Below are 27,985 nucleotides of genomic sequence, written 5' to 3'. Positions count from 1 at the left end.
ATTAAGTGAATGAAGCCAATCCGAAAGGGCTATATACTGTATGATTCCAACTATATTACATTCTGGAAAAGGCAAAACTATGGAGACAAAAAGATTGGTGATTTACAGGGGTTAGTGGAGAGGGAAGGATAAATAGGCAGAGCACAGATATTTAGGGGAGTGAAAGTACTCTGTATGATACTATAATGGTGCATAAAAGTCATTATACATTTATCCAAACGCATAAAATGTATAAGACCGAGAGTAAACCCTCATGTAACTATGGACTTTAGGTGATAATGATGTATCAGTGTAGATTGATTGATTGTAAAAAATGTACCATTCTGGTGGGGGATGCTGATAATGGCAGAGGCTAGGCACGTAGCCGGGGTAGGGGGTATATGGAAAATCTCTGTACCTTCAGCTTAATTTTGCTGTGAACCCCAAACTGCTCTAAAAAATAAAGTCTATTAAAAATATATATGTGACTTTTTAAAATGTTGATACTGCTTGGATATTTGATATTAAGAAATTGTTCATTTTTAAGGTGTGTGGTTTTGTTATGTTAAAATAGTCCCTATGTTTCAGAGATTATATATTGAAATATTTAAAGATTAAATGATACCTGAAATGTATTTCAGAATGATTAAATGGGGGAGAAGTGGGTGAGGATTGACTTTGATAACGGTCTCACCTGGGTAATGGGCACTTGGGGTTTTGTTATGCTGTTATGTATACTTTTATATGATTGAAAATTTCTATAATAAAAAATTTTTTAAATCAAAAATGACCAGAGTATGGTTACAAAAATAGGGGTATGTTTTAATTGCTTGCCTTTTTACAAATTAGCACTTTTAACCCACGTATTTCTCTTATAATGCATTATAAGTGTGTTATTTACAAGGTAATAACAGGATATATAAAAAATTAATTCAGAGTATAGTAAAGGATATGAATCTGATAACTTCATACAAGTTTAAGGTTTTATGTTGAATCTTATTTTCTTACAACTCTTTCTGTTTATATAGCCTCACTTGGAAATAAAGTTTGAAGGTTTGGTCAGGGACCCTTTGGAGCCAGATACACTCTTAAAATGACTCTGATAATTATTGTTTTCAATTAATAACAGCAAAGTTGCAGCAGGTGTTTAGACAGAAGCAGGGTTCGAATCTGATTGAACTGCTTTAGTTCTTATTACATTGATTTTGGTATTTGTTAATATGCAAGGGTAAAGTACTCTTTTGCACTTAAGAATTTTTACAAGTTATTACTGTCACTGGTCTTTGTGAGTGGCTGGATATTGGTCAGTCACAAGCACTTTCCTCTCCTGGTATTTGTTCTTGCAAGGCAGTTATTTCTGTCATAATTACAGGGCTTTTTGAAGACTTGGGACATCATTCTTTCTACTTTCTAATTTGGAAAGAAATAAGTGAGCATTTGATGATTTGAATTTTCAAGAATTGGAGTGGAGTGTTATTCACATTTGTAAGGGGGTATAAATAGGCACAAAAAAAGGTACTGAATATGAAGCTTGTGCATAAATTTTGTAGTAGGGTTTGTTATGTGGAAAGCCATGAGTGGGAAATTTTAAAAGGAAAGGGATGTAAGGGCACCATCATATATTTAGTACCTATAATGTGCTACATTTTACATGGGTTATCTCATTTAATCTTCATAAAAACCTTACATGGAGGATATTAATATTTCAGTTTTACATATGAGGAAAAACTGAGGCTCAGAGATTTTAAATTATTCCCATAAAATTATTTGGCTAGTGAATGATAAAGTTGAGATTGGAACCCAGAAGTGCCACATTAAAGAAAATTACACACAAACGGAACATTTTAACCAATATTTCGCTGGAATATTATATAGCATATGTATTATAAATCATCATAATTTGTCTCTTTACAGTTAGTTGGATCATACAGATCCTGTCATTTAAGATCATTCATAACCATTTGGCCTATAAAACTTGAGGTCACTATTATTAATAAACTGCTTAAAATGTGTTTGTCACTGTTGAAGTTGTGAATTTGAGCATGTATGATATAGCCCTTCCTTGATAAGTGCACATTAATGTTTGTTTCTCCATTCATATATTCGTTTGTGCAATCATTTTACTAATCCAGGAAGCAATAAGCATTTATCGAGTACCTATGTTATTTCAGGCACTGTGATATCAGTATTAACAATACTTTCATTCATTGTTCCATGGAATTTACATTGTAGTTTGGGAAAATGGAGAATAAGTTAGATAAATGCAATAGATTGTGTTAGTTATGGTAATGAAGGTATATGGTCTGATACTTCAGCAATATAAGAAGTTCACATGTACAAATATATAATTCTCTTCATTTCTAGAACTGACTTTACTCATCTGAGCCTATAGCTCAGAGAACTAAGGAAGATACTTAGATGATATTTGGAATGTGGTGGGTTATTTCTGGTGGTCATAATGACTAGAGTCACTAATGGCATTTAGTAATCTGGGACGAGGACTGCTAAATGTCCTGTGTTAAACAGGACAATGCTGCCCAGTGAAGAATTGGCCCACCCAAAATGTCAAGACTGCCTTTGTTGAGAAACACTGACTGACCTGGCTCATGGCAGACAATTTCATCTTGGTCTTCTAGGCAAATCCAATATTATCCAGTAATTTAAAATCCAGGATTATTAACCCTTTCTCAGTCGGTTCATATCTCTTAGATTCTGTCCATCTTTTCCATGGTACTAATTCTAATGACCTGAGGGTCTTATTATATCATAATCTTTGTCTTTTTGAGAATGAGGGTCAGTGTTTCCAGGTCTCTCTTTCATTTTATATTGTAGTACACTATCTATTGATATGTCAGTCATAGGCACTGTCCAGTAGTTTTGTGCTGTTATGTTACACTCAATTTCATGTAGTTCTGTGGCATGGGTAATCCCACAGAAATGTAAACCTTTGCCTGTCTGCCATTTCTTTGCCATTCCAGGTAGTCTCTTGGCAAGTTATCCACTTTTCTAACTACTGTGTCTTTCTCTAAGCCCATTGGAAGTGTAAAGGATTCCCTCAACACTGTTCATAAGCCTGTGGGATATTGGCAAGGATGGGTATTCTTGGTTCCTTCTGTTTAACTGCATTCTGCTGCACCCTAGCTCGTGCTTTTAAAAAGGTATCTTTGTTTTTGGGGTTTTTTTCATTCTTTTTTGATGTTGTTTTCCCAAAGCACGAGTCCTCTACTTCTGAAAGTTCACAACTGTGCTAGTTTGCTAGGGCTGCTGCAAGAAAATACCACTAACTGGGTGGCTTAAACAAAGGGAATTTATTGTGTCACAATTCCAGAGGCTAGAAGGCTGAGATGGAGGTGGTGATAGGGTTGGTTTCTTCTGAGGACTGTGAGGAAGAGATCTGTTCCGTGTCTCTCTCCTTGGTTTATAGATGGTTGTCTTTATGTTCGCATGGTATTCTCCCTGTAAGCATGCTGTGTCCAAATTGCCCATTTTATAAGTTCACCAGTCCTCGTGGATTAGGATCCCACCCTAATGACTTCATCTTAACTTGTATATCTCTGTAGAGGCCCTATCGCCAAATGATGTCATATTCTGAAGTAATAAGCATTAAGACTTCTTATGTATTTGGGGGAGATACAATTCAACCCATGGCACCAATTAATATTCTTTTTTCCTCTATTTTTTTTAATACAGAAGAAGCTCTACTCAAAGTTAAAAGATCCCAATCCAACACCTACAAAATTTATGTAAAGTAAAAGGAGAGAAAGAAAAAGCCCCTATTTCCATCCAACTCTCATCCCCAACTTGACTGTTACTTTTCCATGACAGTCAGTACATAAAGACTATCTCATTTTTAAAATTTATTTATTTTTAAAATTTATTTTTGGCTGCGTTGGGTCTTCGTTGCTGTGCGCTGGCTTTCTCTAGTTGTGGTGAGCGGGGGCTACTCTTCGTTGCGGTGTGCGGGCTTCTCATTGCGGTGGCTTCTCTTGTTGCAGAGCAGGGGCTCTAGGCGCATGGGCTTCAGTAGTTGTGGCTCGTGGGCTCTAGAGTGCAGGCTCAGTAGTGTGGCACACGTGCTTAGTTGCTCCGCGGCATGTGGGATCTTCCCCGACCAGGGCTCGAACCTGTGTCCCCTGCATTGGCAGGCGGATTCTTAACCACTGCACCACCAGTGAAGCCCCTATCTCATTCTTTTTAACAGCATGAATTGCATTAGGTTTTATGGTTATACTGCGGTTTAACCATTCCTCTTCTTCCTGATGAACATTCAGGTTGTTTTCAACTTTCGGCGATTACAAAGTATACAGAGATAATTCTTGTATACACCTCTTTGCATATGTGGGTTTTTTTGGTAGGATAAATTTTTTAAATTGCATGTACTGAGTCCAAGGAAATGAACACTTAAAAATTTTAAAGATATTGTTAAATTAGCCTACCAATTTATGCTACCATCAGCAGGATATGGGAGAAGGTTCCTCTTTTCTCTAAGCCCTCTCCACCACTGAATGATGTCAGTTTTAAAAAAAACCGAAAATACTTTGCCTGTACCATAGAATAAGAATATCTCATTCTTTAATTTTTATTTTGTCACTAGTGATACTTAGTATCTCTTTATTTATTGGCTATTTTATTTAATTTTCTGTGAATTTATCTCTGTGAGTTCTCTGCCTGTTTTTCCTTGGAGGTACTTGTATTTTTCTTATTACTTTATTGAAGCTCTTTATATGTTATGGATTTTAGCCCTTTGTCCATTATATATAGCACAAATATTTTATCCATGCGATATTTTATTTTTTATGCTATTGTAAATGGAATTGTTTTTGTAATTTCCTTTTTAGATTGTTCATTATTAGTATGTATAGAAATACAACTGATTTTTGTTTATTGACTTTGTATCCTGCAACTTTGCTGAATTCATTTATTAGTTCTAACACATTTTTTTGTTGAATCTTTAGGGTTTTCCACGTACAAGATCACATAATCTGCAAACAGAGATAATTTTACTTCTTCCTTTCCAATTCGAATGCCTTTTATTATTATTATTTTTCTTGCCTAATTACTCTGACTAGAATTTCCAGTACCATGTTGAATAGAAGAGGTGAAGGCAGGCATCCTTGCCTTGTTCCTGATCTCAGAGGAAAAGCTTTCAGTATTTTACCTTTGAGTATGATGTTTGCTGTGGGTTTTTCATACGTGGCTTTTACTATGATGTGGTAGTTTCCTTCTACTTGTAGTTTTTTTTATTGTTTTTATTATGAAAGAGTGCATTTTGTCAAATGCTTTTTCTGCGTCAATTGATATGATCACATGTTTTTTCCCCTTCATCCTGTTAATGTGTATTATATTGATTTTTTTTCTTTTTTAAAAATCTATTTATTTTACTTGTTTATCTTTGGCTATGTTGGGTCTTCATTGCTGCGCGCGGGCTTTCTCCAGCTGCGGCGAGCAGGGGCCACTCTCTGTTGAGGTGCTTAGGCTTCCCGTTACAGTGGCCTCTCCTGTTGCAGAGCACAGGCTCTAGGCGCGTGGACCTCAGTAGTTGTGGCACATGAGCTCAGCAGTTGTGGCTCATGGGCTCTAGAGCGCAGGCTCAGTAGTTGTGGCGCACGGGCTTAGTTGCTCCGTGGCATGTGGGATCTTCCCAGACCAAGGATCAAACATGTGTCCCCTGCATTGGCAGGTGGATTCCCAACCACTGCGCCACCAGAGAAGCCCTCTATTGATTTTTTATGTTGAACCATCCCAAATTTATTCTTGGTCCCCTCTATTTTTCCCCCACGTTGCAGCCATGCAGATCTGATCATGTCTTTTTCTTTGATTAAAACATTTAAGTGATTTCCCATTGCTCTGTTAAAAAGACCAAAACTGTTAATACAACCTAGAGAACCTTCGCTTGGTCTGGCCTCGTCTCATTGCATGCATCCCTTAACTCTCAGGGTCTCTAGCCACATTAACCCTTTTTAGTTTCTTGAAAGAGCCATGTTCTAACTCTGATGGCACCCTGGCACATGGTATTTCTTCTGCTTACTCTTGTTTCTCTCCTTGGTACCATTTTATGCATAGAAAACTTACCCATACTTCAGATTTTATCTCTGTCATTTCCTAAATAAAATCTTCCCTGACCCTGCCAATCTAGGTAAAACCTAGATTACATGATCTTATTTTACCATGTACTTCTTTTGAAGCAAGTAATTTTACACTCACTTGTGTTATTATTTGATTTTAGATTATAACCTCTGTAGACTGTAAATTCCACAAAAGCAAGGGCCATATCTGTTCTGTTCACTGCTACACCCAATAGGGTAGCCCAGTGCCCAGTACATAATCAAAGCTCAAATATTTGTGGAATAAGTGAGTGAATGAAGGCTTCTTGGTTTTACTTCTTGATTAGAAAGGTTATTGAAGGATTTCAATATTAACAATTCAATTTAATTTTTAGGAAGTTCTATCATTTGGCATTTGTGTGAAAGATAATTGGACAGACACATCTGAAGGTTAGGAGGACAGATAATAGATTTTGATGATCTTCTAGGCCTCATATAATAAAGGCTTGAATAAAGGCAGCAGCATAGGATGGAGAGGAAGAGGTGGGGTTTGGGGAGAACCATTTAAGAGAGAGAACAACAGGACTTAGTGACTGACTGGATGTGGTCATAGTGATGGAGAAGGAAAAATCAAAGTCTCAAAATGATACATGAATAGTATGAGACAGCATTACATAGTGGTTAAGAACAGAGCCTTTGGAGACTTTTTATGTAACCTACTAGCTGTATGACAGAGCAGTTTTTCTTCAGCTTTGTTTATTTAACTCTGTTAATTATAAATGAGTGCCTTCATAGAATTTATGAGGCTGAATAGGATAATACATGTATGTAAAGTGCCTAGTATTCATACTGTGAACTTGAGCAAGTCTTTTAACCATCCAAATTTAGTTTCCTCTGATAGAAAATAAGGATAATATATCCCCTGTTCTCCCTGTAGCACAGAGTTACTTTGAAAATGTGAAGCCTCTGAAAAATGTAAATGTTAGCTAGGTATATTAATTACATCTAGTAGAAGAAGAGATAGATGATTGCTCTCACTTTGTCTTTAATAGGACCTCATCTCTTGTTTCATCTTTGTAAGATATAGGATACATACTGTCCATAAAAACTGGATTAGTAAAATTTACACTACTGGGAACACCTTTCTGCCTGTATGGAGCTCTCTGTGATAAGGGACTAATGAGTTCTCAAGAAGATAAATCTTAACAGGGAGCTAAGGCGATCCTTGTTGCCTGGTATGGAAGGAAGAAGAAAGTAAGATTGTCGGGAACTGACCCTGGAAAGTGGAAATAAGGTGCTGGAAATTGGCATGGCCAATTTTTGGTTGTCTGCTCTGATTCCCTGTAGCTGGGGCTGTGCATATTTTTATGATTGAGTTGTGTATTTTGATCTTTCCTGGCCTTCATAGCAAACCAGTGAAAGCAGATGGTATGATTATTATTCTGCACATAAGGACAGTAAAAAAAACAGAAGTTAAAGCCCAGAATTCCCAGTCTTTGTTTATTTCACCTGCTATATTGCCTCTTCAAACAGAAATAGCAGATGTTACTGTTCTAAACGCCCATGTTATGTGATATTGTGTACAGGAATTTTGCCTAAGGGCAGCTTAGATATTTTTCCCCTGCTATGTATTTGGTGTGTAATCTTGGCTGAGATTTTTGTTCTCAGCCAGCAATTTCACTTTCCTTATTTTTGACAGACATGTTAATCTCTTTCTTGCTTTTGAATTGGGTCTTGTACCCAGCTTCCTCAATTGCATTTTCCTTTGAAGTTTTTAGTGTTGTATTAGTACTGTTCCCTGTCTCTCAGTGTTGGTCAGTATTGGTTTACTTCCTTTATACTGTGATCCTAAGTAAATTTAGTATATTCTTTTTCCTGCAGGTTTTCTGTGCTTCCTGCTGTAGCTTGAAATGTAAACTGTTATACATGGATAGAAAGGAAGCTAGAGTATGTGTAATCTGCCATTCAGTGCTAATGAATGGTAAGTATTAAAACAGGTTGAATTCACAGTTATTGAGACGGAACAAGAGAATTCCATTGAAGAGACTACTGTTTTTTCCTTCCTTGCTCTACAAGTTGCTCACCTTCTCAAATGTCATAACTTTACCTGAAAATTTTAAAAATACCTTAGCATTTCGGAATTCCTGTGCCTAATTTAATGAATACATGCTAAAGTCAGGTAAGTTTTGTAGGAAAAAAGGAAATTCTTGTGGAAATCTGGTGCTCTGTGGCTGTTAATGTTCTTGTGAAATGACTGGACTGGGAGTGGGGAGGGGGCTATTGACCACTGAGATGATTAAATATTAAAATTGGGCTGATGTTTTCCTTTTAAGGGAAGCTTTCTCTTTCTAGGGAATATCTTAATAATTTAGAACACATTCTTATTGACACTTTGGTTCACTCATCTTGTTAAAAAATATTTTAGCATCTCGAATCAAATAGAAAATTGCATTTTTCTGTCACTTATCATCTTAATACTACTTAGATTTGTCATAAGAGTAATAGTTTTTAATTTACTTATGTGGTAAAAGAATATGGCCAGGAGAAGGTAAATATAGCTTAGCCAGTGTTCACCTTTTGCAGGACTGGAAATAAATCCAAGGGCATTTTAGTTAAAACAAAACTCCCCAAACAGACAACCCCCGCCCCCCAGAGTATTCTTGTAAAGAGATACAATAAAATTGATTAGGCTGTATAGTATTTTCTCTTTGAGTGCATCTTTGTACAGTTGCCAGAACAGTTACTAATAGACATAAAATGTTGAACTTAGACACCACTGCTGCTTGTGCCAGGATAATGTGTCTCCTGGAGGCTGAAACTTATCTGCTCAAGGCCCCTCCTGCTCTGTGTGTCTGCATTGCTCATAGTGATGTTTTCCTGTTGCTTCCTTATTAACCTATTGCATGTCATTTAATCTGATCTGTTCTAATTTCCTATGGTCCACCCAATTTCCTCCCATTTCTGAATTCTTATAATTTTGATCAAATATGAATTCATTCTCTTTACTCTTACGGGTCATTTTTCAGATGGTGGTTATTTCACTCAGTGATGATTTCATTTTTGGATATTCATCCACAGATAAGAGCATGCTGCTTAATTTCAATACCTGATACCTCTTTTATTTGTTGAGGTCTTCCAACTTGATGGCTTTTTTTTTTTTTTTTTAACTTGGCATAGCTAAAGATGAAGGAAATGGCAGAGGATTCATATGGAATACTTACTTTTTATTAAGCCAAGGATGCCCTTAACAAGGGGATCCTAAAATAATCTACTTTTTGTGGTTTTTCCAACGTCTTTTCCTCTCGCATGGCTTAGCCTGGTCTTTTACTGAATATTTGATTTGATGCTTTTCAGTGTTCCCTATCCCTTTTCCCCTTTCTCCTTTTCTCTTCCTTCCCTCTTCCTGCCAGTGCTTTCAAAGGAACATAGCTGTTGTTTCTAGCTTTGTCCTGCAGTTTGGAGGCAATAAGTATTCAAAATCTTATGGATCATTCTTTGATGTAGAATGAGATTTTTAAAAAGATGCTCCAAAAATTGGGTGGTTTCTATTCCTGGGCATGTGATATTACCTGAACCCAGAAGATAAAATTTATATCTTTCATTTCTGTAGTATCTTTCATCCTATTTACTTTAAAAACAATAGTTGATATGTCAGTATTTAGTTAGTAAAATTATAGAGTATACAGAACCTTAACACATTTGTGATCATTCATATTGGTTGATGGCACTTATGTGATATTGGCACATTTTCATGTTCAAATGGGTCCTGTGCTTTTGAGACACACCAAAGATGTGAAATGGTTGTTTTTGATGGATACTTTTACACAGGGTAATGATTGCACAAAAGCAAAATTCACGGAAATGTTGAGATGTGTTCTCCTGAGCTTTAGGCTTCAGAATTTTTAAAATGAGATTTTACCTCAACTAAGAAGAGCGTAAAAACCTAGAAATGAATCAAAAGATATCATATAGTGGAGTTATGTTATTTTAGCCCCTGATTTTGATTTTTGACAGAATTTTATAAAATGCATTGAATATTAAACCTGCCCTACCCACCAGGAATGTCTAAATGCTATCCCAGTTGCAAGTCCTTAATAAATTTAATGTTGTTTTACTCCCTCTTAAGGGAGTATATGGTCCCCTTTAAAGAAGCCAGGGGCCTAGTCATTAACCTCAGACTGATCCGCTATCAGTTTATATCAGAAGTATCATGTAATTCTTATTTGTTGCTTCCAAATAGCTTACTTAACTACATGGTCTCCTTTATTGAATAAAATCACCTATCTCCTTAATACCTTCACTAGCTGGAAGAGAGACATACTATGAGTGTTAATTAGGAGGAACTACATTATTTATCCAGTATTGTGGAGGTCTTGATGTCCATATTTTGCAATCCATTCACATTGATTGTGTCTGTATTTGCTTTAGCTCAAGCCTGGGAGAACATGATGAGTGCCTCAAGCCAGAGCCCTAACCCTAACAATCCTGCTGAATACTGTTCTACTATCCCTCCCTTGCAGCAAGCTCAGGCCTCAGGAGCCCTGAGCTCTCCACCTCCCACTGTGATGGTACCTGTGGGAGTTTTAAAGCACCCTGGAGCAGAAGGTAGGGGATCATGTGCTATTCTCTCTCTTTTTCCTCACCAAGTTCCTCTGAAAAGGTGCTGATGTGATTTTACATCACAAGTCTTTAACACACTGCAGATAAGTCCCTTTGGGTGGTTCTTAAAGTGGAAGAACAAGGTGAGAAATGTGTTGAGACTATTTCTGGGCAAGTAAAGAAGAATATTGTGTTGCCTGATATTTTGGAGGCACCTCTAAAAATATGCCAGTACCCTCTCCAACTTAAGAATGGAGTAATTACTTTGCTTTTATTTGAAAAGAGTTGCAGAATTTGAAATCAGCCTGCAAAATCCTAGCGTCATGCCTACCATAGTGTTCTTTGCAGGAATTTAGTAAGTGATGAAAATAAGAATTCTTTTTTCTGACCAGCCCATTCTAGTATTGCCTTTTGGAATATATATTGCCATTTTCTCTTTTCATTTTTAATCTGTTCCTGTAAAAATATGAAAATACTGTGTTAGGTACACAGACATTTATAAAATCCAGAACTTTAATTCTGATTATATCATATGATAGGTAGAAAATCATAGGCTCAACTTATTTTAGTTTATTATATCTTTATGATTATGATATTGTCAGATGAAAGGCACTTTGTAAGTTCAGGGGATTATCAATAGTAAAAATAACAAATATTTCCTTAAAATGATCTGTCAAGAAGTCTCCCCTGATAATTAAACTCTGTCTTCTTTCATTAATTTCGTATCTTTTTGTCTAGCAATATTCCTTTCCCCTTGTAAAATAGCCCTCCCCTTTTGAAGATCAAAAACTTCTATTGACATTATCATACTCTTCTGAGCTCAGGCTTTCGTTCTTAAAATCTTTATTCTCTTTACTTCATTTGTTGTTTTTGTTGTTCTTCCCTGGTCTCTCTTTGTTTTGGCCGTTTGAATTGATTTTCAAAACTGGATTTAAAGAGATCATTTCGTCAGACTCAGTTTTCCAGCTTTTCCCCATCCTTTTACTAAAATGCAGACTACTGCATTTCACTATCTGCACTGCCGGCTCAGTCTTTTTCTTCTTCAGTTACACTTTAGCCAAAGATCTGGTCAGTTTGCTTCCCAATTCTTACATATCTGTGCCAACTCTTCTTTTATTAATTAATAATTCTTCAACATTCTTCAGGGCATCTTTTGCCTTTTAAAAATACCATATCACTTTTCTAGATATTTTATTCCTACAGAAACCTCATACTTTTAGGAGCTGTGGATGTCTATTTCTAGATATTTTTTCCGGGCTATTAGTTTATTTCCTAGGCACTTCAAACACCTTCCCTAGTTTCTCTGTTAGTGATATGGGACAGAGTATGTGACATAATCATAGGCATATTTAATGCTTTAAAGCGAAGTGTTTTAAATCTTTACATATAAATTACAGAAGTAAGGAGTATATTTAAATGTGTATTTTTATTAATTTATAACCACTTTTATACAGTTACAATTATATTTAGAAGTATAAAATGCTAAATAGTGATTTCTTTGTACATCTGAGATTGGTGACCTTCTCTTCTTGATGTTAGAAACCCTATCAATGTCACAGTGTTACCTGTTTTATTTTTCTGGCTCCTCAAGTGGCTCAGCCCAGAGAGCAGAGGCGAGTTTGGTTTGCTGATGGGATCTTGCCTAATGGAGAAGTTGCTGATGCAGCCAAATTAACCATGAATGGAACTTCCTCTGCAGGAACCCTGGCTGTGTCACATGACCCAGTCAAGCCAGTAACTACCAGTCCCCTATCAGCAGAGGTAAGAAAACAAAACAGCAACTAAAGTTGAGTACTTACTTTACTCAGCACTGTTCTGCCTCTGTCTTGTCTTTTTCTAGGTTGACTGACCTTTCTTTGGAACGCCATAGACTTCAGATACAGCTTAGTGCATGTGTGTGTATGTGTGTGTGCATTCTTGTGTGTGTGTCTAGTGGTAAAATAAATGTGGCAAAACCAGTTGTTCTTGTTTGTTCTATATTTGGAAGTTTTTTCAGGAGAAAGATCCTTATAAAGGTTGTTCTCAGGTGAGCTCAGTCTACGTACTGTAGCTAGAGGCTGTGCTAGAGCGAATCCTGGTCCCTTGATACCTTGGTTTTCAAAGCATATTCCCCAGGTTCTGTGGTAGCTGCCAGGGAGTTGCCGTGGTGAGGAAGGGCCAGGAAATAGGAATGTGGCTGAGGAATCCTTCTATTCCTTTGTCTTCAACCCAAGCATCTCTACTTTTTTCTGGTCTGCCTGTTGTGTTTCCAAATAAGACTTTTTAAAAGGATTCTAAAGCTTAAAAATAAACCACTGACTTAATGGATGGTAGACTCATAATTTATGTGAGGAAACTAGCTCGTGCTGTGATGTCACATTTACTTTGTCTCTATAGGATACACTTGTCACAGTTTGGGGGCTAATTTTCAGAAGGGTCAAATACTAGCTACATTTTTTTGAGTCTGTGAAAGAATAGAGCCACCTAGGACCATAATTGGAAAGTATACATGTAGGATCGTTTATACAGTGGGTCCCTTTCTTATTGCTGTTTGCCCCATTGAATATGGTGGTCAAGATTATAATAAGGTGATTAGTTCCAACTAAGTATGTGTGTCTGGCTTTTTTTTAAAATAAAATAAGAGGATCAGAGTTTGGATAAAGTTTTTACTTTTGAAGTTTTCATGGTTACTGTTTATTTACATTTATGTTCAGTAATATTTTTCTAGAAATTTACATAATTTGCGGATTTGGTTATAATTGAAATTGTGCATTATTAAGATTAGATTTATTGACATACAGAGATAAATTTCCTGTTTGGTGAAGGTACATTAAACCATGTTACTGTCTTTAAATATGTCTAAGTCTGTTTTGGGGGATTTTTCTGTGGCCGCAGAAGACAGCAGCCAGAACTGTATGACTTGTTCTTCTTTGAATCTATACAATGACTTTGTCAAGAAAATTTCTTTTTTTCTCCAGTTGTTTATGTGGAAAAATTTCAAATCCACAGAAGAATTGCAAGAATAGTACAGTGAACCCCCATATACTCTTCACCCATATTCACCAATTGTTGCCATTTTGCCACATTTACTTTACCCCTACACACACACACACACACACACACACACACACACTGTTTTTTGAGGAACCATTTGAGGATTAGTTGCACTTTATCACTTAATACTTCAGCTCATGTTTCCTAAGAACAAGTGATTTTCTTACGTAAGTACAATATAATTATATGAGAAAGAAATTTAACATATAATTCTATGTATTATCAAATATATAGTCCATATTCAGATTTCCCCAATTGTCCCATGATGTTCTTTATTCTTTCATTTATACACGTGTGTGTGTGTGTGTGTGTATATATAAATTTTTTTATTAAAGTCTTTTTTAAAAAATTAGCATACCATCAAGGATCACAATTGCATTTAGTTCTCATGTTTCTTTGATTTTCTTTAATTTAGAACAGTTCTCCCACTTTTTTGTCTTCCACATCATTAACATTTTGGAAGCATTTAGGCCATGTTTGGCATAAAGTCCTTAATTTCTGTTTTCTGGGTTTTTCCTCATGATTTTAGTTTCAGATTAAATATTTTTGGCAAGAATAATACTACCATAAGTGATGGTCATTTCTTAGTGGAACACATCAAGAAGTATCTGTTTGATAATTGGTTAAATTGATGTCTCCTGTGTTTCTCCACTGCAAAAGTAGCTTTTCCTCTTTGCAATTAAGAAGTAAAGTGAGGGGTGATACTTTGAGACTCTGGGTATCCTGTTCCCCTACAATCTTTCAGTCAATGATTTTACTGTCCTTTATATATATATATATATATATGTATATATCTACTTTTTAAAGATTTCTTTATTATTTATTTTTGACTGCTTCAGGTCTTAGTTGCAACACGTGCGGTCTTCGTTGAGGCATACAGGATCTTTCGTTGTGGCCCCTGCGCTCTTTGTTGTGGTGCGCGGGCTTCTCTCTAGTTGTGGCGTGTGGGCTCCAGGGCATGTGGGCTCTGTAGTTTTCGGCACACAGGCTCTCTAGTTGAGGCGCATGAGATCAGTAGTTGTGGTGCACAGGCTTAGTTGCCCCGCGGCATGTGGGATCTTAATTCTCTGACCAGGGATCAAACCTGTGTCCCATGCATTGTAAGGCAGATTCTTTACCACTGGACTACCAGGGAAGTCCCCTGATTTTACTGTCCTTTGACAATCTTACCTAAATCAATTATAACTATAGTGTTTATACAGTGATGAGTTTTTTCTTTCTACAAAACTTAGTTTACATCTCTTAAATTATATGATAGGTTCTTTTTTTAAAATTTTTATTTATTTATTTTGGGGGGCTGTGCTGGGTCTTCGTTGCTGTGCATGGGCTTTCTCTAGTTGCGGTGAGCGGGGGCTGCTCTTCATTGCCGTGCGCAGGCTTCTCATTGCAGTGGCTTCTCTTGTTGCAGAGCACGGGCTCTAGGATCACAGGCTTCAGTAGTTGTGGTGCGTGGGCTCAGTAGTTGTGGCGCGTGGGTTCTGGAGCGCAGACTCAGTAGTTGTGGCACATGGGCTTAGTTCCTCCGCGGCATGTGGGATCTTCCTGGACCAGGGCTTGAACCCGTGTCCCCTGCATTGGCAGGCGGATTCTTAACCACTGCACCACCAGGGAAGCCCCGATGATAGGTTCTTAAAGCATAAATGTTTTGAATGAATGAGGAAGCTCTAGTGAATTACTATTATAAGGAAACAAAGTTCAGGTCAGTTTAAGAGAAACAAACAAGTTAGTTATTTTATTTCTGTGCTCTCACATTGTTCAACACTTTATTTTAATATTTATCTGGTAAAATGAGGGAAAACAAATTCTTTAGGGCCAGAGTTGAATATATTTTTGTCATCTTTATGACCTAATAATAGAGTGCCTGGCACTTAAAAGGTGCTCAGTAAATGAAACAACTTCTTTTCATAGGTGATATTTAAGTAGAAGCCAGATGACCACTTCTTACAATATCAAAAGGTAGATTTATGCATCACTAAATAGCAAGTTAGAATAGGTTACTTTATTTCCTATTCTAAATCTAACTTTATTGATTTACTTCAAATCAGTAATGTTTAGCCAATACAATTTTCCACATTTCCTAATAGGACGATGTACTGAGAACACTGCAAAAATTTTAGCAAAAACCCACTAAAAACTTACAGTCCTAAATTATAGACAGTATAGACAAAAATATAAGACATAGGCATTTTTTAAAATAGTTTTAATCTTTATTCAAGTATAAAATATATATAGCAAAGTACTTAAGGAGCATTAATCTTTAGGAAACACATGATGAACATACATATATGCGTGTGTGTCTCTATATATACATATAGAGACACACACCCGTGTAACCACCACCTAGATAAAGATACACAGAACATTTCTATCACTATAGAAGTTTCCTTCATGCCCTTTTTCTGTCAATACCTGCCCCCTTTCCCCCAAGGTAACCATTATTCGGACTTGTATCACCATAGATTAGTTTTGCCTGTTTTTGAATTTCATATAAATGGAAAAATATAATATATAATGTTTTGTGTCTAGCTTCTTAAACTCTAATACTTAATGAGGTACTTCCCTGGTGGCACAGTGGTTAAGAATCTGCCTGCCAATGCAGGGGACACGGGTTTGAGCCCTGGTCTGGAAAGATCCCACATGCCGCAGAGCAGCTAAGCCTGAGCGCCGGAACTACTGAGCCTGTGGTCTAGAGCCTGTGAGCCACAGCTACTAAAGCCCGAGTGCCTAGAGTTCATGCTCCACAACAAAGAGAAGCCACTGCAATGAGAAGCCTGCGCACTGCAACAAAGAGTAGCTCCTACTCATCGCAACTAGAGAAAGCCCGTGCGCAGCAACGAAGACCCAATGCAGCCAATAAATAAATAAATTTATTTTAAAAATACTTAATGAGATTTATCTGTGTTGTGTGCCTCAAAAGTAAATATTTTTATTTCTGAGTAATATTCCATCATATGGCTGTACCACAATTTATCTATTTTCCTACTAATGGACATTTGGATTGTTTCCACACTTTGGCTATTTGAGTAAAGCTGCTATAAACATTTTTATACATGTTAAACAGTTTTTTTAAAATGAGAATCCTATGTATTTAAAAAATTTTTTACTTATTTTATTATTCATGTGGTTGTGCCGGGTCCTAGCTGCGACAGGCGGGCTCCCCAGCTGCGGCTCGTGGGCCCCCCAGTTGCGGCTGGCAGGCTCCCTAGTTGCGGCATGCAAACTCCCAGCTGCAGCATGCATGCGGCACCCAGCCCCCCAGTGAGGGACCAAACCAGGGCCCCTCGCATTGGGAGCACAGAGTCCCAGCCACTGTGCCACCAGGGAAGTCCCTAAACATGTTAAAAAGTTTTTATATGCTTTTCCTTTAACTTCTTAAAAGCTTTCTTTTTTAAAAATGGAAGTATTATTGATTTACAATGTTGTATTAATTTCTGGTGTACAGCAAAGTGATTCCGTTTTTTATATATATATATATATATATATATTCTTTTTCAGATTCTTTTCCTTTATAGATTGTTACAAGATACTGAATATAGTTCCATGTACTATACTGTAGGACCTTGTTGTTTATCTATTTTATGTAAACTGGTGTGTATCTGTTAATTCCAAGCTCCTAATTTATCACCCCCCCCCACCCTTCCCCTTTGGTAGACATAAGTTTGTTTTCTAAGTCTGTGAGTCTGTTTGTAAGTAAGTTCATTTGTATCATTTTTTTTTAGATTCCACATATAAGTGATATATTTGTCTTTCTCTTTCTGGCTTACTTCACTTAGTATGATAATCTCTAGGTCCATCCATGTTGCTACACATGGCATTATTTCCTTCTTTTTTATGGCTGAGTAATATTCCTGTGTGTGTGTGTGTGTGTGTGTGTGTGTGTGTGTGTGTGTGTGTGTGTGTGTACGTACCACATCTTCTTTACCCATTCATCTGTCAGTGGATGCTTAGGTTGCTTCCATGCCTTGGCTATTGTAAATAGTGCTTAAAACTTCTATTTCTTGCTTAAGAAGAATATAGAGCATCATTTTAACAGATCTTTGAGCATATTCTATTAAATTGTTAAGTGGATTTAACCCCACTCAATGTATTTTGCAACATTATACTTTATTAAGTGTAGTTAATGTATCTTCATATTAATGCAAAGAAAAATGAACTTGAAGTTTAATTTCATGACAAAGTAAATGAAAACTCCTTCATCAAAGTTAATTATTTTTATTGTGGTAAAAAAGACATAAAATAAAATTTACCATTTTAATCATTTTTAATTACATTCACATTGTTGTACAACGGTCACCCCAATTCTCAAGGTTCAGAAATTACGAGATAATATTGGAAGTTTTTTTCTGTTGCCACTGCAAGTTTAAAAAATATTTTTCTTTTATGGCAAAAGAAACCTTGGTAAAGGAAGCTTTAACCCAGGTTACAAGATCTTTTCTCTCATTACTATGATTTGATGATGCCAAAAGGAGAAACTATACAATTATAAACATTTTCATAGTATAAGCCCAGTCCTTGGGAAACCACAGGTTAATGAGTATCTTGTGCTCTCTTTCAAAAAGTATGAATATGAAATTTTCACTTAAATTCCCATTTGTAGTCTTGAGTTTGTTCTGCAGAAGTCTTCAACTGTGTGTAATGCTCTCTTTGCTTATTTGCTTTTCCTAGACGGATATTTCTCTATTCTCTGGAAGTATAACTCAGGTTGGAAGTCCTGTTGGCAGTGCAATGAACCTTATTCCTGAAGATGGCCTTCCTCCCATTCTCATCTCCACTGGTGTAAAAGGAGGTATGTGGACTTAAATGTTTAAACAGGGATGGTTATATATGCCAAATGTTGCCTTCTAATTAAGGGAAGGAGATAGAATTCAAGTGATAATCACCTTTCTCTTCTCCAACAAAGAAGGTGACTACTCAGTGCCATGAAAAGCATTGGTGCTGTTACTGATTGTTTTAGAGAAGATATTTATGTTTTTATATTATCATTTCCTATGTTGGAAGGATGTAATATTATTTTTAATTCCCACTGTGTATAAATGTAGCTTATTGGCAGTTCTTCATATTCCAAAGCACATAATACTCTGAAGAGTTGCTTATAGTTCTAGGATTAGCCCATATGATACAGTCAGTACATTAATTTAACTTCTTGTTTTGAAGTACAATGCACATTCAGAAATGTGTATATAATAAGTGGAGAGCTCTGAACTTAAGTAGCAATTTTCTGTTAAAAAGTATTTTTAGTGAGTCCTGGTAAGACGCAAAGTTACTAATCAGTCAAAAGAATGCTTACCTTGGGCTTCCCTGGTGGCGCAGTGGTTAAGAATCCACCTGCCAATGCAGGGGACACGGGTTCGAGCCCTGGTCCGGGAAGATCCCACATGCCGCAGAGCAACTAAGCCCATGCACCGCAACTACTGAGCCTGCGCTCTAGAGACCGTGAGCCACAGCTGCTGAAGCCCACGTGCCTAGAGCCCATGCTCTGCAACAAGAGAAGCCATCGCAATGAGAAGCCGGCTCACCACAACAAAGAGTAGCCCCCGCTCGCAGCAACTAGAGAAAGCCCGGGCGCAACAATGAAGACCCAATGCAGCAAAAAAGTAAATTAAAAAAAAAAAAAAAAAGAATGCTTATCTTTATGCAAAAGTTTCTTGTTGATAGATCCAGATCAGCATCCAGTCAGTACATTTTCAGGAGATGATTTATCAATAATCTCTCCTCAGTTTTGTCGAGATGGTTTATCAATAATCTCTCCTCAGTTTTGTCGAGACGGTTTATCAATAATCTCTCCTCAGTTTTGTCCTCGTCTTTTACCTGGTCTCCCTGCCTTCAGTCTTTCTCTCCTTTATTTACTCTTACATATTGGTGCCAGTTCTCTTTCTTTTTGAAGTATAGTTGATTTACAATGTTGTGTTAATTTCTGGTGTACAGCAAAGTGGTTCAGTTATACATGTATATATATCCTTTTTGATGCTATTTTCCATCATGGTTTGTTCCAGGATATTGAACATAGTTCCCTGTGCTATACAATAGGACCTGTCTTTTATCCATTCTATATATAATATCAATAGTTTGCATCTGCTAGTCCCAAACTCCCAATCCAACCCTCCCCTGCACTCTCCTCCCCCCTGGCAACTACAAGTCTGTTTTCTATGTCTGTGAGTCTGTTTCTGTTTCATAGATAAGTTCATTTGTGTCATATTTTAGATTCCACAGATAAGTGATATCATACAGTATTTGTCTTTCTCTTTCTGACTTACTTGGCTTAGTATGATAATCTTTAGGTCCACCCATGTAGCTGCAAATAACATTATTTCATTCTTTTTTATGGCTTAGTAATATTCCATTGTGTGTGTGTGTGTGTGTGTGTGTGTGTGTGTGTATACACACACACACATACCACATCTTCTTTATCCATTTGTCTATCGATGGACACTTAGGTTGTTTCCATGTCTTGGCTATTGTAAATAGTGCTACTATGAACATAGGGGTGCATGTATCTTTTCAAATTATAGTTTTGCCTGGGTATATGCCCAGGAGTGGGATTGCTGGATCACATGGCAACTCTTTTTTTAGTTTTTTGAGGAACCTCCATACTGTTCTTCATAGTGGCTTCACCAGTTTACATTCCCACCAACAGTGTAGGAGGATTCCCTTTTTTCCACACCCTCTCCAGCATTTGTTATTCATAGACTTTTAATGATGGCCATTCTGACTGGTGTGAGGTGGTACCTCACTGTGGTTTTGGTTTGCATTTCTCTAATAACTAGTGATGTTGAGCATCTTTTCATGTGCCTGTTGGCCATCTGTATGTCTTTGGAGAAATGTCTCCTTAGGTCTTCTGCCCATTTTTGATTAGGTTATCTTTTTGATATTAAGCTGTTATGAGCTGTTTGTATATTTTGGAAATTAAGCCCTTGTCGGTCGCATCATTTGCAAATATTTTCTCCCAGTCCGTAGGTTTTCTTTTTGTTTTGTTTATAGTTTCCTTTGCAGTGCAAAAGCTTGTAAGTTTGATTAGGCCCAGTTATCTTTTTAAACGTAGGTATTATCATAGATTGTTCTTGCTTAGAAAATTCAATGGGTTCCCAGTGCCTTCCGTATAAATTGCTTACCATGGCATACAGTGTTCCTTGTAACCTTATCTCAACTTATCTAATTTTATTTCCAGCCAACACCCCGGTACTTTACAGGCATGCTACATGTTATTTACTGTTTTCTGAATATTCACATTTCATACTTCCATGCTTTTTCTTATGCTGTGGAATTGTGGGAAGAGAATGGATTTCAGAGCTGGACCAGCCTGAGTTTTAATCTGGTAACAGTCCATTCCAGCTGTATGATCCAGTGGGCAAGTCATTTATCCTCTCTGAATATTTTTCCTAGATTTTTTTTAAAAAATTAGGTAACTATAGTTAATTAAGAGTCATTATGAATAATAAATCAGATGTCATACCTGAAAGTACATAGCAAGAAAATTGGTACAAAGTAGGCATGTAATTAATATTTTTTTAATCTTTCTTTCCTCTGTCTAGAGTAGAATGCCCTTCTATATGCTAGACTCCTTGAATAACTCCTCAACCTTTCAAAATCCATATTAATGGAAAACTTCTCTGAATCCTACCTCGGCTGTCTTTGTAGTAGTGTTTTACATCCTCATTTCTGTTCAAATAGAAATTCTTATAGACTGTTACTATATTAACACATTTTTCATTGTAATTTAGATATTTATAGGTCTGATTCTTTATTCTCTACAGACCATGAATTCCTTCAGTCTGAATTCATGTTTGTGTCTTCTGCTCCTAGCATGGTGCTGGGCCTATATTAGGCTCTCAGTAGTGTTGGCTGAATGATCATACTATCAAATGCAGCTTGCGCCTCAGATAGTTCAACAATGAACTTTCACATAAAGTTAAGCCTTCTTTTGATTGTATAATGCCTTTGCTCCTTTACTAGGACCCTCTAAAAATATTCTTTTGTAAGTAAATTTGCTACTTAGGTTTCAAATTTGGGTTATTTTAATAAATCTTAAATTAATAAGAAATTAAATTGGCCTACTCTGCTGTTAAAATAAGATTTCAGGGTTCCATTTTCATTAAAAGTCACATCCATTAAATCTAATTGTCAAAACCTCTCCTACCAAGAAGCAGCAATTAGTTATCTATTGTATATTCACTTTCTTAAATCATATTACTATGTCTTAACCAGAATTTTGCTATTTTGTATTCCAGTGGAAAAACTTAATTAAAAAAAATTTTTGAAAGTCACTTAGTATTTCTTTTTTCAGTAAATATTTTCATTGATACATTTCCAAAATACATTTTGGTTTCTATTGGTCAGTGGGAAATGGTGTTATTTTGTACTGAACTCTTTCTTGACTTATACTTAGAGGAATTGTTTCATAAAACCGGTCGCTTATGATACTTTTATTGTCTGGGTGCATTTTTTAAAGTTTGATTTTTTTTAATGGTAAAAAATCTCAACAGTACAAAAGCATATAGAGTAAAAAGTAGGATTCCCCTCTGCTTCAACCCCTAGACATCCTTTCTAGAGGTAACTAGTGTATTATCACTTACTTGTATATCATGGATTATTTTAAATGTTGGTCTTAGAACATGTAATATGTGAAATTCTTATTATGATAGTTGGAGGATTTTTGTTAAATCAAAGGGTTGTTTTTAGACTGTGGCCTAAACCATTGCGTGGAGAAGTCTATAAATAGGATAACCATGTTATCATCCAAACTGGACTAGAGCACTTTTAAGAGTGAAAGGGGCACTATTAATATGCCACTCGGATAGCAGATATAAACCTGTGTTCACCCTGTGAAACCTGTGTACAAATCAATTGCTTATCTCTTTCCTGTGAATAATAAGGCCATTCCTCCAACAGATTTCTGTCTTGATTTGTCTCTTTAACCAATGGCTTACATTGTTTTCTCCCCTTACAGACTATGCTGTAGAAGAGAAACCATCACAGATTTCAGTAATGCAGCAATTGGAGGATGGTGGCCCTGACCCACTTGTATTTGTTTTAAATGCAAATTTGTTGTCAATGGTTAAAATTGTAAATTGTAAGTTGGAAATTTGTTTTTTTAAATTAAAATGAGATACTGAGTCATTAAATTCATTACACGCAAGTATTTTTATGTAGAGCCACATCTTAATGAAAACTGGGTACGGAAGAAGTTGGTTTGTATAAAATTATATATCCCCAAGGACAACTGTTGGACTGATTGAGACTTGCTTTTAGTCAAAGGGTGAGATAGGTGAATTCTCCATGGAGGAAAGCCAAACGAAACTTGAACTCATCTGAGTTAAGTTCTTCCTGAGATGGGTATGCTAAGTCACAGCTCACCTCCAGAATAACTGGAGGTGGATAAATTATCCAGGGGGGTCAATTTACATGCTAGGTTTAAATCCCAGAAACCTTAATCATGGTGCAAAACATTATTTGGGAGAAGTGTTAACTAACACATAGTAAAACTTCAGTACATCACAATTTAGGATTCAGAAGAAACTTCTCAGTTCTTGGCGCTAGCTTCTTAGGTATCAGAATAAGAGAGAGGATAGTAACCTAGAATCTTGAATCCAGTATGGTATTGGAAAATAGAGAATGCATTTGCACTGGATGAATGTTAATAGGCAGAGTTTTGGAGAGAGGAAGGAAGCATTGGGGAACAGTCCTCCAGTTCCTATTATGTATTTCTTTTAAGTTGTCCTTGGAAACCAGAAACACCAATATACTAAATTCTTCAGAGGTTCTGTATAAATGAAATGCAGGTTTCTGGTTTGTTTGCTAATCACACCCTTGTATGTTTGGCCAGCTGCTAATGCTTGCCACCTTTCCTTCTAGGATCATATTTTAAAATAATTTGCTGGAAATTTCAATTTACCGTATCTAGTTTATAAATTATGCTTAGAAAATAGCTAACCTAGAGTTCCTTAAGTGTGCACCATCTTAATATAGTTGGATTGGCACCTCTTGTTTAGGTATATAAAGAAACAATTCACAGAATGAAAGAAAGGAATCTTTTATTAGTGTTGATTTACATGATATCCATAATTTTATTTGAACCCTTTTTCAGTTCCATTGGGGATCTTGTTGTGTTGGCATACAAATAATAAAAATATCAAGGATTGAACATTATTTTTGAACTACGTATAGCTTGTGCTGTTGTGATTCTACATAGCCTTAAAGTGAAGAAGTAGAAGTAATTAGTCCAGAAAAGCCATCTGTTTCACTGCTTTTTACCAGATGAAGTCAAGTAAAGTTCTGTTGCTGATTATCTAGAATTTTCTCCCAGGAAAACTATAATTTAAATAGCTAGACTCTTTTAGTCACAGGTTAAATTTAATAAGTATATATCAAAATATATTTTCTTTAGGCCATAGCCTGAATCCAAGGCTATAATAATTGCTTTTATTGTTTTTCTTGTTTCTAGTTTTAATGATTTCCCTTAGTAAAGTGATTTAATTATACACACACACACATAGGTGGGGGAATATATCCTTTAATCATTATAGCTGAGGATGCATAGTTTGGTATAATTTATTTCATTGTTAATGGAATGTTGTTTCTTTTAATACACCTTTTTATAATAGAAGTTAAAAGTTTTTAGTGCACTTTCTTTCACTATTACTTCTTTTACTTCCCTTCCAGTTGTTTTTCTAAGTGTTTGCTTAGAGCAAGAGGCATTGGTATGCTTTATTTTCTGCAATAGTCCTTTGGCTCAGTGCAGTGACAGTTCACAGCAGAATTATACAGACTCAGTGTGATCTATTTTATTCTTTGGTGTATTATAACAAAGATGTCTGTGCATTTCTTAAGGGTAAGGATTGAAAAGAATGTCTTCATTTCTTTTTATTTCATCTACAGATGTGAACAGGAAGTGCTGGTGTTTCACAACCAAGGGGATGCATGCAGTGGGTCAGTCTGAGATAGTCATTCTTCTACAGTGTCTACCGGATGAAAAATGCTTGCCGAAGGATATCTTTAACCATTTTGTGCAGCTTTATCGGGATGCTCTGGCAGGTGGGGATACTTTCTGACTTAGTCTGTACCCTTTACAGATGATAAAAAATTTTGGACTCAGATGCAAAATAATAGTCTTAAATTTGGAAACCTGGCATTGGACTTTGGTAGTATTGGCAAGTTAGAACTTGGCATGGTTTTTGGAAGTTATAACTTTTAATACTTTATGTGAAACGTTGTTACTATTTTATAATGGCTAGAATCAGAGTTGTAAGATAATCCATTGACCATGATGTAAGAATATTTTCCTTTGAGTGGCCTAGGGGATATAGTATTGGTATCCGGTAGAAGGAAGCATAATGATAACTTACTACTTCAGTTAACAATATTTATATAATCATAATGTAAATATTCATTTAATTTTCAAGTTTCAAAAACCATTAGCATGGACAACTTTATTATGGTTTCAAAATAAATTGTAAATGTTGTTACCTGTAACAATGTAAAAGTAAATGCATAGCTATTAGAAGTTGGAAAAGACTAAGGATACTAATATAAAGACATACTATTAAAAGCTGAGAGAGAATTAAGTGTATTATTTGACATTACAAAGTTAACCTTCCGCAGGTTTAATAGAGGAGGTAAGAAGTAGTGTAATTGAGCTAAGTGCTCATTTATCATGATAAAAAGTCAAAAAATAATGTCTGTAGTTGATAAATAGGGAAAGTGTAGTATAAGAACTAAAGCAAGTGAATAATAAATGAGATTATCCCTGAGAAGCAAGACTGGGGTGGGGTGAGGGTAGCCAAGGTATTACAATTATTTTCATATGTTATTTGATAATGTTTTAATAAATATATTAAAATAATAAATTATTCATACTTTCTGAATGCAGGTAATTCCCCTTGTGGGATTCTATGCCAAAGAAATTATCTGAAATGTAAAATACACTTTGTACATGAAAGTGTTTATTATAGTATTACTTAATTTTAACACAAAAGTTTAGAGGCAACCTAAATGCCCAGCTATAGGAAAAAAGTTTAAGTGTGTTATATTTTTTAGATGAATGCATCTTTTTTAGAATATTTTTTAGCTATTAAAAGTAGTATTTTTATGGAAAATGCTCTTGAAATAAGTACAAAAGCATGATACAAAGTTTCATCTTTAATGTGGTTATGGCTTATGCATAAAAGATTATGCCTTTATGTCATAATTATGATATTTTAGGTGAAATATTACATGAAGGCAAGGTGCTATGTTAGAAATTGACCACATGATACCTGTGAAGTACAGTTCAGTATTTACTGTTCAGTATTTGTGTCAGTTCCAAAATGTATGGGGTTAATTTGAAGTCATCTGGAGCCTCTAGGCCTAAATTTCATTCCAGAAATTACTTGAAACATTCTTTTTTTTCCCCTCAGTTTGAATGTATTCAGATTGCATGTTTATATGGTTTTTGTTTTTTTTTTTTTTGAGATACGTGGGCCTCTCTCTGTTGTGGCCTCTCCCGTTGCAGAGCACAGGCTCCGGACGCACAGGCTCAGCGGCCATAGCTCACAGGCCCAGCCGCTTCGCGGCATGTGGGATCCTCCCAGACCGGGCCACGAACCCGCGTCCCCTGCATCGGCAGGCGGACTCTCAACCACTGTGCCACCAGGGAAGCCCTATATGGGTTTTGAGAGGGCATCAGGGACTAGGGCATGGGAGGTTCATGAATGTCTTGATTAGGAGTTTGTCCTTTATTCTGCAGGCAGTGAGGAGCCATTGAAAGAAATGAATGACATAACCAGATTTACGTTTTAGAAAGATGACTCTAGAAGCAGTATGAAAATGGATCAAAGTCTGTGTGTCTGGTAGCAGGTAGAGCAGATAAGAAGCAATTACAGTGGATAAACAAACTTAAAGTGGATGAGCACTAGAATACGGCATAACAATGAAAGATAAACAAACTGCTGATACATGCAGTAACATGGATGAAGTTCACAGACAGTAATACTGAACAAAAGAAGCCAGACACAAAAAAGTACATATTATGTGGTTACATTTATGTGATTCTCTGGAATAGGCAAAATGAATCTGTGGTGATGGAAATTAGATCATTGTGTGTCTGGGGTGAGGTGTGGGTGCAAGCACTAGAATTGATTGTAGACGGGCCCTGGGAACTCTCTGGGTTGATATAAATGTTCTGTATAGTGATTGGAATAGTGGTTACATGGGTGTTTACATTTTTCAAAACTCATTGAACTGTATAATTAAAATATGTAGGTATTATTCCGTGTAAATAATACCTCAATAAAATTGACTTAAAATTTTTATTGATATAATTGACACATACATTATATTAGTTTCAGGTGTACACTATAATGATTCGATATATGTATACATTGTGAAATGATCAATAAGTCTAGTTACCATCCATCATCACACATAGTTACAAATTTTTTTTTCTTTGTGATGAAAACTTTTAAGGTCTACTCTCTTAGCAACTTTCAAATATATAGTACATTACTGTTAACTATAGCCACCATGCTGTACCTACATCCTCAGTACTTATTTATCTTATTAACTGGAAGTTTGTACCTTTGGACTGCCTTCACGCATTTCACTTGCCCTTAAACCCTCACCTCTGGTAATCACCAGTCTGTTCCCTGTATCTATGAGTTCAGTGTATGTTTGTTTGCTTAGATTCTACATATAAGTGAGATCATACAGTATTTATCTTTCTCTAACTTATTTCACTTAGCATGATGCCCTCAAGGTATATATGTGTTGTGGAAAATGACAGGATTTCCTTCTTTTTAATGACAATAATATTCCATTGAATGTACATACCATGCTTTCTTTATCCATTCATCCGTCAACACTTAAGTTACTTCCATGTCTTGGCTGTTAAAAATAATACTGCAGTGAACGTGGGGGTGTGGATATCTTTCCTAGTTAGTGTTTTCATTTCCTTCAGATGAATACCCAGAAGTGGAATTGAAGGATCATATGGTAGTTCTATTTTTAATTTTTTGAGAAACCTCCATACTGTTCCATAGTGGCTGCACCAATTTACATTCCCACAAACAGTATACTAGGGTTCCCTTTTCTCCATATCCTTGCCAACATTTGTTATTTTTAAAAAAGCTATTGTCAGGATCCAGTAAGAAATTAGGATATTACCAATAATGGCAGTGGGAATAAAGAGTATTGAAGAGATATAAAAGAGTGATGCCTCAGTTCAATAAGATTTCATAACTAATTGGATGTGAGGAGTGAGAGAGGACAAGTCAAAGTTGGCTTTAGATTTCTGGCTTGAGCACCTGAGTGGACTTCGTTCTTATTCATTGAGGCAGTGAATAGAGGAAGAAGAGCAGATT

General features: G+C 36.2%; 1 protein-coding gene across 2 annotated transcripts in view; it reads left to right on the top strand.

Moving 5' to 3' along the window:
• The window catches only part of ZFYVE9 (zinc finger FYVE-type containing 9), a 133,444-nt gene that overhangs the window by 43,039 nt on the left and 62,420 nt on the right, over nucleotides 1-27,985 (top strand). For both annotated transcript variants that reach the window (XM_082675401.1, XM_082675402.1), the window contains exons 4-9: nucleotides 7,905-8,004; nucleotides 10,452-10,628; nucleotides 12,214-12,383; nucleotides 18,321-18,441; nucleotides 22,600-22,722; nucleotides 24,528-24,683. In XM_082675401.1, the coding sequence (XP_082531527.1) occupies nucleotides 7,905-8,004; nucleotides 10,452-10,628; nucleotides 12,214-12,383; nucleotides 18,321-18,441; nucleotides 22,600-22,722; nucleotides 24,528-24,683 (847 nt within the window). The remainder of the gene's footprint in view (nucleotides 1-7,904; nucleotides 8,005-10,451; nucleotides 10,629-12,213; nucleotides 12,384-18,320; nucleotides 18,442-22,599; nucleotides 22,723-24,527; nucleotides 24,684-27,985) is intronic.

The sequence above is a fragment of the Grampus griseus genome (genome assembly GCF_964374135.1).
Source record: "Grampus griseus genome assembly, chromosome: 1".
In the NCBI taxonomy this organism is placed as follows: Eukaryota; Metazoa; Chordata; class Mammalia; order Artiodactyla; family Delphinidae; genus Grampus; species Grampus griseus.
This window is presented reverse-complemented; position numbering and strand designations above follow the sequence as displayed.